We start from the raw sequence: 10,313 nt of genomic DNA on the forward strand, positions 1-10,313 counted from the left end.
TATCCAAGAGATCGGAACTTTAGACCACAATCCGAAGATCGCACTTTCATTCGGGCTTGTGTTGTAGATCTCAAATCCTTGCCACAGGCGCTTTTTATGCTTTGAAGCAAGTTCAAGCTGCATCCATATGCAGCTGTAATTCCAGGAAGTTCGAGTCCTTAGACGCCGCTTGACGCGGCCCATGGTCCAGCTGCCGAAGACGCCGACACGATTCTCGTACCTCCAGCCCGTCTTCTCAGCAATAAATAAGAACACCAATCCCTCGAAATATTTCGGATTATTAATGCTGTCTCGTTGGAACACTGTATATTGAGATTTGGGATGGTGCAGGCTGTTGATCCAGCTTCGCTGCACTTCAATGTGGCGGCCGGCGCGGGCCACAGCACATGGTTCCAAGTTTCATCCACTACTTACTCACTCGGAATAATCATCAGGCAGTTATTACCAACAGAATTGGCGGAACTCGGAACCAATGAGGCGCTGTGTACCACCCCCCTTCCCTATTGGGATGCCCCTTGTGGTAAACGGCTATTAGGAATAGTTGGCATCGAAAAACACCCCATCGCAGCAGTCCTCGTCAAGCAAATAGCATTGCTTGGAGGAATCTGTCATCATCTCCTTAAGCCTTAAATAGAAAATCCAATCCTAAGATAAGATCCACTGCTAGAGAGACGACATAGAATGATAAGTCTCCAGACCTCAACACAGAGGCGGTTGAGCCAGACGATACCATACCTAAGTCACAAGACACAAAGAGTGACTGAACCTGATGCTCAGGTTATATAATAGATGAACAAGTCGTAATTAGTGTTACCAGACAATGGGGGTCTTCAAAGGCAAGAAAACCAGAGCAGCCATGCTACTTATCCCGAGCCCTCCTAACACCACACCCCAGGAAACATCTCCCTTCCCTCAGGATCAAAGCCGAGTACTTCTCGTTTATCATCATTGAATAAGTGGGGAATAGCCAACGGTGATAGCGCCCAGGCAGGCTGAAGAGTCCGCGGTCACTCACAGAATGTCCCACGTGCCAGTCAACAACTAGCGTCTCGTCATCTGTAATGCCCATCGTCTTCCATTCACCGAACCACAGCTTTGGCGTCTGAAAAGCCTCCCTGTCTTGAGCAAAGCTGACTTAGGGTCGTCATAGACGCCACCCGGTAGCACTTCTCATGGAAAGGGACGGGTGGACCGTTAACAGAAGCCGCTCTCCAGCAATGGTTCAAAAAAGAGTCGAATTTCTATGCAAACCCACCCCTCTATCCCAAAAATCTACTGCTACAACTTCGCCCTCCCCTTCTTCCCCTGCTCCATACTCCTCCCCACCAGCTCCCACGCAAACTCCGCCAGCGGGCCGCGCGTGACCGCGTACCGCTTCGCCTGCTCACTGCTCGCCTGCCCCTGCGCCGCCCGCGCCGCGATCCCCTGCAGCACCGCCGACAGCCGGAACACGTTGAACGCCATGCCCCAGTTGAGCTCCGGCGCCGGGTCCCACCCGGCCTCGGCGGCGTACCACCCCACGATCTCCTCCACGCTCGGCAAGCCCGGCGTCGCGCCCGCGAGGAACCCCTCGTGCGCGTACACGCCCGAGTTGCCGCGCGAGGCCGTGAAGTACGGCGTCAGGAAGTTGCAGAGGTCCGAGAGCGGGTGGCCTACTGTTGACATCTCCCAGCTGTGTCTTTGTGTTAGCTTTGCACCCGTGAGGACTGTCCAAGGGCAACTTACTCGAGAACCCCAATGACCCTCGCCTCCGTTTTATGAAACACAATATTATCAATCTTGAAATCCCCATGGATCAACGTGCCCCGATCCCTCGGCTGCGCCGCCTTATCCTTGAAAAACCCAATCATCTCCCCAAAATGCGGCAAATCCCCCACCCTCTCCCCGGTCTCCCGATCCTCCGCCGCCGCCTGGCTCTCGCAAATCGTCGTCCACGTCGCAATCTGCCGATCGTAAAACCCGTCCCGCTTCCCGTACCCCTCTAACCCGACGCTCTTCGGGTCGACGCGGTGCAGCTTCGCAAGAGTCTGCGTCGCCGCGCGCCACAGCGCCTTGCGCTCCGCCGGGTCCGCGACCTCCGGCATCGCCGCGTCCTCGAAGATGCGCCCGTCGAGGAACTCCATGATGTAGAACGGCGTGCCGACGACGGCGTCGTCTTCGCACAGGCACAGCGCGCGCGGGACGGGAACGTCCGTCGGCTCGAGGGCGTGGATGATGCGGTGCTCGCGCTCGACCTTGTGCGCCGCCTTGGAGAGCAGCTTTCCGGGAGGCTTCTTGCGCAGGACGTAGCGCGTCGAGGTCGCGGAGGTGAGTTGGTAGGTCGGGTTGGACTGGCCGAAACCGAACTGTGGCGCGGTGGGTGGTCAGCGGGAGAACATGAGGAAAGGGGGTAGGGGGAGAGGTGGTGCTCGAGGATTGGGAATGGCCTCACGAAAGACACAATTGACATACCTGCTTGATCTCAATCGGCGTCTTGATCTCCGGGACGTTCTTCTCAATGTACCGCTCCAGCGCCGCCTGGTCAATCGGATGCCTCACGCGTCCCGCCATCTCGTCGACCGTCTGCGTATGGAGCTTCCTGGGAGCTTTCGGTTGGGCCTGTGTCGTCACTGCTGCTCACTCGGCAACTGTCTTCGCAATTCGTCGTAGGCAAGCAGGTACCAAAAACTCAAGACAGGGCGATGTCGTTGCTTAATGTAACAAACCCAGAACTTCAATTGGATGGCTGTTCGGACAAGAATCCCGGATACTGAGAACCTTCTTTTTTTCCCCTGGTCGCCCTTTGCCGGCCGTTTTGCGTATCCAGCCTCGGCTCCTGCCCAGCAAAATACAGTGACAGACACCTCTAGCGTGCGTTTGCTTATGCGAAAAGGGTCGGTCGGACGCGCCGCGGGTCGGATTTCCCAGGTCCAGAGACATGCCGAGGTCCACCGGCCTGGAGCTCCCACCGCGCTAAGCTGAAGAGCGGGGGAGAGCAACCACTGGACCACTGCCAGGGCCGCAGCAAGCAAGCTTCCCCCAGGTTTGGGAAGGGAGGAGAGGGGGCGCCCGAGCCCACACACCGCACACCGACCACTGACTGGCGCTGACCGACCGACCGCCAGCCAGACGACGAGACTGGACGACCGCGACGGCCACGAGTGCGGAGGCGGGTCTCGATAGCCGTACCCGACCGAGCCCAGCGCCTTCGTGAGCAATCATTCGACGACCCAAAAAAAAGTCTCCTGCTGCTGGTCCCCGGTCCCTTGCGGCAACGCTCGTGGTCCAGCCTCAAGCCAATGCCGCTGGCCGTTTGTCGACCATTTGAGTCAGGCCCGCGGCGTCGATTGGTCGTCACGTCCACTAGGACAGACCGTACGGGCCGTCCCTTTTCGCGACGACAATGCATTCACTGGGGCAGACATGTGCGTCATTCGCTCCGCAAAGGTTCACGTCGAACAAGGTGAAATCTGACATGTAAGTAATTCAATATAGTTTGTAGATTGCTCGCAAAGATCAAATAGTCGTAAAGCCCGTGTTTCTCTCCCAATTCCGAATCCGGCGACGGATTGCCAGGAAACCTCAGTCTATCCCCGTCAATCCATAGAAGCGTAAGGTTGAGAAGAAAAAGGGGTAATAGTTTGAGAAGGCGTTAAAATATAATCTTCAATCATTCTTCTTTGTCCCGTACATCAGATGCGCCACTGTTGGCGCTTCATTTTTCGTTTTGGTTTTTCTTTTCTCTTCATTTCAACTCCATCCCGTTTGGTAACCAGACCATTCATTTGCCCCTGCAACCATCATCCCCCGAGAAAGTGAACAAAAAGTCCCCATCCCAACAAAAGATTGTGACATGAAGTGAAGAATGAAATCAATCAAAAACAACAAGGAGAAGGGGGTAATCGAGTAAACACAAGAGGGGTATCCGTCGTTTCGAGTCGTCCATGCATTCTTCCCTCCCATTTCCCTTGCGGCCACCCGCCTGAACGGGTGCCATGCTGTTGCCAGTCGAGTATTTGTATTAGCCGAGAAAACGAAACGTGAAAAAAAGGTGTTAAAAGAGAATGGCCCATGCCGCAATGGCATCGACCAGGCCTGGCAGCCAGAGGGCAACGAGAGTCCTGTGTACCGGCCCGAATGCTGCATTTAAAGACGTCCATGGAACACTCCAACCCCTTGTAAACACACTGCGGAACCGTCTTCCATCGGACTCCCGCCGCCATTATAGTCCAATTTCGGAAAGAGTAGAGATGGCTGCAAGACGTATCTGTAGGCTGTCGTGACTTCGTGATCGGAATGCTCGACAAAAGAAGACCGAATTGGCGGCGGCGGAGCTCAAGACTCCTCCTCCTCCTCATCTTCTTCTTCGGGACTCTCAGATGCCGTCTTGGGCTTCTTGTTGGAGTCACCGTCGTCGGCCTCGGACTTCCTCTTTGACCCGGCCTTGGGGCTAGAGTCGTCCTTGGGCGCATCGGTGCCAGAAACCTTGTCACGCTCGATGGCGGCGACCTCCTCGGCTGTCAGGAAACGTCCTCCAGGTCCACGGGGTCTGCGCATGGCGTGGTTGTGTCTCGACTCATGGAGATACGGCTTACGACCCTTACTGGTAAGCCTGAGCTGCTCCTCGAGCTTTTGGCGTGCAACGCGACGCTTGAGGATGCGGTGGAATTGCTTAGCGTTGACGTAAAGGGGAGATTCCTCAACGCCGCCGGCGGGCATCTCGGGGGACTGCGGGTGCTGCATGGCCTGGGCCTGGGACATCTGCGGTGGGGCAACGCCGGGACGCGCGCCGACGTGGTTCATCATTCCCTGAGCCGGGACGCCGGGGCTGGTGACCTGGCTGAGGCGTCGCTGACCACCGGGCAGCTGCGAAACGTTGTTCATCTGGGTCGGTGATCTAGGATCGCGGTTGGCCTCCTTCTTCGGTCCGCCCATTCGTGGTGAGGTTTGGGGCAAGCTGGGATCCGACATGTTGTAGGTGTAGTTCGTTCCCGATGCCGCTGCGGTCGCCGCCATGGCGGCGGCCTGAATCTGGGGCATGGCATGGTACATGCCCTGCTGAGGGACGTTGTACTGTGGCTGGTACATGTTGTGTCCCTGTGCTTGGGTAGGTGACTGTTGCTGGGTAGACAGAATAGGTGACGTCTGTACGCCGTGAGGAGAGGTGATGTTGCCGGAGGTGGAGTTGTTCGTGTATCCCGAGTGCGCGTTCTGTGGTTGTTGTGGGTATTGCGCGTATTCCATCATACTGGGAATAAGCCTGTTCCGAGAGTGGTCGAGCTGCGATGAAGCTGGTTGTCTTCGTCGCGATGTGCTCAGGACCAATGAGAAGCTGAGCAGGAGGATCTAGCTTAGCGACGGTTTCTGGCGTAGCGGTTGTAGTAGCGTGACCGCGGTCGAGAAAATTGGTTTCACGGGTATGGGTCGCGAGCGACGAATGAGTTGCGACGAAAGCTGCCTTTTTGATGAAAATTGAGCCTTAAAATGCTGGAAATGGCCCGTCTGCTTGGGTAGAGTTGGGCACACGCGTTGGGAGCGGGAGGTGGCCTAGGGTACTCTGCCAGTGTGCTGGGAGAGGAGGGGCTCAATCTATTGGCGATGCGTGGATGAGCTGGCAGTGGTGCGCGACGCAAGTGGCCGACCACGGCATATGCAGGCTGATGTAGTCGCGGGGCGGACGCTGGGTGGGTGGCTGAGCCTGGAGTGAGAATGACAGCCACGTGAGTGACGAAGGGTGCTGCTGCCGTGCAAGACGAGGCGGAGAGTCGAGGCGGCGGGCGGGATGTGTTTTTGTCGCTACCCGTTTAAGGGTTCTCTGAGGTGGTCCAGTCCGGGTTGACAAGAAGCTGGTCCTGGTCTTGGTCGATTTTGGCCTACCAGCTGCAATGCGGGAAGCGGGTAGTTTTGGACGAAACAGAACGGTCGGTGCCTTGTTTCCCCAGAAAAAGAGGCCGTTTGATTTTATTCCACTTCACGACTGAGATCTGTCCAACCATGAATGTTAGCTGCCTCTGTCCTCTCCAGGGTATTTGAGCCAATGCTCGGAATGATGCGACAAGAGATTGGTGGGGTGCTGCTCCTGGCTCCTGTCCAGTTCTTCTGCTCGCGCCTCGGGCCACCACTTGATGCGCTGGCAGACCTCGCATGCATGACGGAATATGCAGAGACAAGGCCCACCATGCCAACCAGCCCGGCAACACCTCCCCCTGCTGCGGTAGTGGTGGCGGCGCGAAGCCAGAACGCAGTCCAAGCTGCTGTGACAGTGCCCGTGCTTTGCGCCTCTTGAGGGGAAGAGCGTGTTTGTCCAGGCGCTGTCCTGAGTGTCTTGTGTCGCTGCCACCCGCCAGACTCCAGACTGGGCTCACTAAGCGCTTCTCCAAGAACGTACGTGCATCCCGCTGAGGCTGCAGTTGGGGTGGTTGGTAGGGTGTCCCTTTCAGTGGTGGTGCCGCCGCCGCATCATTCTCACCTTGCCTCACCCGCATGCCAACCGAGAGAGGGGGTGCTTCCAGAAGGCATAGAAGGCTTGGTTATGCGGGCGTGCGTCCAGCCAACATACAATGGGAATAATGGCAGCGACAGACAGCAGCAGGAGGTAACGTCAGAGGACGAAATGGTGAAATCGGCGGGGTGTNCAGCGACAGACAGCAGCAGGAGGTAACGTCAGAGGACGAAATGGTGAAATCGGCGGGGGGGCGCCGTCGCCGATGAGCAAAGGTGACGGACAGAAACAGAGACACGTTGACGTGGACAAGGAGTGGAGGAGGGGGGCACCGAGGATGGATGGTTACACCTCGGGGGGAACGGGAGGCCGTACAGATGCTGTGAAGGGCGGTGACAATGCGACACACAAGAAAGTACAATACACGTACCGATGAAGTTGTTGGAGATGCAATGCGGCGAAAGTGTGAGAGTGCGGGCGAGCTTGTGGAATCGCCGATGTGTGCGTGTGAAATGCCGTAAGGGAGGGGATTATGCGCTCTGCTCCAGTCAGTAAGCATGCTCTTGGTGCCGGTTTCAGAGAACGGAGAACGCGACGTGTAAGAGAGCGGAGGAAAGAAGAAAATAAAAAACAAAAAAATGAAGTCCGACAGGTGCCTACGCTACCAGCAGCAAGGTGTGTCGTCAAAGTTCAACGTCAAGATTGGTGCCGACACAACGGGTGCCAAGCGCCAAAACCGACAGAGAAGCCAGACCCTGAGGCAAGGTAGCGTGCAACGATGGGCAAATGACGGAGCGGGAAGCCAAAAGTGAAGAGGTGACGGCGCCCGTGTTCAGGACCGGCGACAAGGAAGCGCGCGAGCGGGCAAGGCTGGAGAGGAGGGGCGCCAGACGACTTGTGTCGAATGGCATGCGAAACGTACCTGGTTGGCTGGATTTTTTATTGGCTTTTGGGGGTGATTTTGGAGAATGGCTCCCGGTCTAAGTCGAGGCGAAGCTTTCTGATAGGCTTTTGACTCGAGTGTCACGATATGGGCTTGAGATCGCCTGCAAAAAAGCTTTGGCGCGTGCGTCTGCTTTGCCGTTGCGGGAAGGGCGAGAGGTGTGCGACGCGGTTGGTCTGTCGCGATGCGATGCGGTGCCGTGTGCGGAGCGGAGCGCTGCTGCTACTGCTACTGCTGGCTCTGCTGCGAGTTCGACAGGCAGGACAGGAAACAAACAGGAAGATGCTGTTTTCCGCAGGTCCAAGGCGTCACCTGATGGGCTGTCTGGGCCAATAGACAGGTGCAAAAAAGGCGTTGGCGACGATGATAGGTTTGCTGGTAGTTCCCAGTCGCGAATCGAGAGAATCCACGAATGTCTGGTAGGTAGGGAAAGCGCGCAGGCGATGGGAAGTGTCCAGTGCGAGCGACGAATGGTTGTCCAATGTCAGGGCGGGAAAGACGTTGACGTTGGAGAAAGTGCGCGGCGGTTGTGAGTGGTCGCAAGAAAAAGGCGAGCTGATTTGCTGGGTTTTGTGGGAGGGCGGGTTTTTTCTGGCTTTTTTGCCTCGTTGGATTCGCTGGATCCTTTTGCAGGCGAACCGGGGCACTCTCTGCACTTTGTACGCCTGTTTCGGAGGGCGGAGGAAGAAAAAAAAAAAAAAAAAAAGGGGGGGGGGNAGGGGGGAGGAAAAAAAAAAAAAAAAAAAAAGTGCGTGGAGCTTGTGGCGTCGGCGGTAAATGGACTACTTGCTGGGATCCGGGAACCTGTGAGCCTTAGGTGCTAAGGCTACGCCGCTACGGTTGTCGGTGGTGGTGGTGGTGCTGCGCTGCGCTGCTGCTGCCTTAGGATGCGGGAGAGTCGAGCTCCCCCAAGTGGATTGCGACGGTGGTGGACTGTGGTGTGGACTTGGGTTGTTGGAAAAGAGAGGGGGATGGGGCCCAATGTCCAAGGACTTGCGTGGATGTGGACGTGGATGTGGATGGGTGGGAAAGAACCGGGACAGAAGGGGAGGGGTGTTTGCTGACGTTGACGTCGCAGTGAAGGGGGGGAGGAGAGGAGGACCAGGCAGAGAAAGACAGAGGGCCGTGAGAATAGCCGCAAGTGCACCTATCACAGTACACCCCCTCTTTTCTTGGCGTGCAAGGCCGTCGTGTGTGGTGACTTGGGGACCCTGGGGCGCTGAGAGCTCTTGCCCAACAATCAGAGGGCAGGCTGGAGTCGAGACAGGAAGGAAGCAGGTAGGCACGGCACACCCTCCAGGTAGGTGCGGATAGGTAGGGTACCTTAGGCAAGAAGGCAGCCCGAGACCAAAGCAGGAAGGGAAGCAGGCAGGCAGGCGGCGGGACGGGAGGACCGGAATCTGTTGTTTTTCTTGAGATTCTGCTTGTTGCTCCTCCTGACGACCGGCTGAGCTGAATTCTGTTTTTGCGCGATATCTTTCCCGTCCAAGGTAGCGGTGTGTGTATGTGTGTGTCCTCAAGGCGTCAAGGTGCGTGTGCGTAGCTTCGGCGCTGCACTGCTGACGGCGGGCTTGCTGCTGCTGCTGTGGGCTCACACGCTATGTCGTGTTTCTCCTCCACACTATCACGACAACGTCTTTCTTTATTCTTTCCGCGCGCGTCTTCGCAGATATCTCACACCCGCGATGCAAGATCGATAAAGTGCGAAATGCGGAGCGGATAGCTTTCGCTCTTGATTGGCGATTGATTCGATATGATGTTGAATGTCCAATCGAATGAAAGCAGCCTCGACGTCCCTGGTGTCTGTTTCGAAAACCAGCTGAGGGCCGAATCTGATTGAGCGGTTCGACCTGGCCTGTCTCTGCTCTCGTTTTTTTTTTCTGCCCTCGCGTCCGACACGTCTGGTGGGCCGGAAGAGATTGATTGGTTGTGGGAGTGAGGAGGTGAAGGACGAGGGGAGAATTCTGAGCGTTGATTTGAGGGGCGGGGCCATTAACCCTTTAACCTCTCTGACTGGCTGAATCAGCGGGTCCAAGTGGGCCCCGTCCTGTGGCTGGCGACGCGTTCGCCGCTTCTGATTTGCTGTCATGACGTGATCTCTACTTTTTGCCCGATGTGGCCACCCCTCTGGCGTGCACGCGCATGGCATGCAACTGTGACTTCCTCGCCTTGGGTGGAGAGGTTGCCAATTGTCCAGTAACCTCCAGGGCTCCTTCACTTTCGTCCCTCGACGCGGATGCGCGCCCAACAACCGCTATCCATCATTCATAACGCACTTGCACATCAACTTCATCTGCCTGGCTACTCTATCTGAGTGTCCAGCACTTGCAAATTCTTTGGTAATCGACTCCGCCGTTCATCCTGAATATTTCCCACCTTTTGACAGCTTATTTTCCCCGAGCGGTTTCTAGACCGTCCGTCCTGTCAACCTCTCAAATTCTGCGCCCAGGTCTCGACTTTTCCGCATGGGGCAAGGTCCCCATCTGCCACGTTACTTCAGCATTTCCCTCTCTTAAAGCAAGGCTGCACGCACCAACCGTGAAGACGCGAAAACATGAGACGAGGAGAGACTCATCACACTGCTGCTCAATGCCTACCCTAACCGACCACCCTGCAACTGCCTGATGGCTACCCGGACCATCACCACCGGAGGCACGGAGGCTAGGTACCGTATGTACGGAGTACCTACGCTGACCCGACCTGGCCTGACCCAAGCTCCAACACAAGCGCAAGCAAGCTGGATCGAAGCTCCCCTGAGCTGCCTGAGCTCGTGTCTATCTTTTACAGCACAGCACCTTGCCCTCAGGCTGCCTCAGACTATCTCCGTCCCTCCTGTTTCTCAACGCCTAGCATCTGGTTTCATGGCCTGTCTGCTGTATGCGAGCAGGTGACGCCACAAATAAGTCGCTCAGCTTCGGCAGACAAGCAAAAACCTGATCCGACTTCCAA

At 56.5% G+C, this 10,313-nt stretch overlaps 2 protein-coding genes across 2 annotated transcripts; both read right to left on the reverse strand.

Moving 5' to 3' along the window:
- Window positions 1-1,278: 1,278 nt before the first annotated feature.
- On the reverse strand, window positions 1,279-2,919 carry GCG54_00004291 (Acyl-CoA dehydrogenase family member 11; the record flags this gene model as incomplete). Its single annotated transcript, XM_045404344.1, is given in 5 exon segments — window positions 1,279-1,672; window positions 1,726-2,345; window positions 2,452-2,609; window positions 2,621-2,815; window positions 2,844-2,919. 5 exon segments carry the CDS (start codon window positions 2,917-2,919, stop codon window positions 1,279-1,281), a joined length of 1,443 nt encoding a protein of 480 aa, XP_045265818.1.
- Window positions 2,920-4,314: 1,395 nt separating this feature from the next.
- GCG54_00004292 (Transcriptional activator HAP2) lies at window positions 4,315-5,226 on the reverse strand (the record flags this gene model as incomplete). The annotated part of the gene is made up of 1 exon (XM_045404345.1): window positions 4,315-5,226. One exon carries the CDS (start codon window positions 5,224-5,226, stop codon window positions 4,315-4,317), a length of 912 nt encoding a protein of 303 aa, XP_045265819.1.
- Window positions 5,227-10,313: the final 5,087 nt, after the last annotated feature.

This window comes from Colletotrichum gloeosporioides (genome assembly GCF_011800055.1).
Source record: "Colletotrichum gloeosporioides strain Lc1 chromosome Unknown consensus_34, whole genome shotgun sequence".
In the NCBI taxonomy this organism is placed as follows: Eukaryota; Fungi; Ascomycota; class Sordariomycetes; order Glomerellales; family Glomerellaceae; genus Colletotrichum; species Colletotrichum gloeosporioides.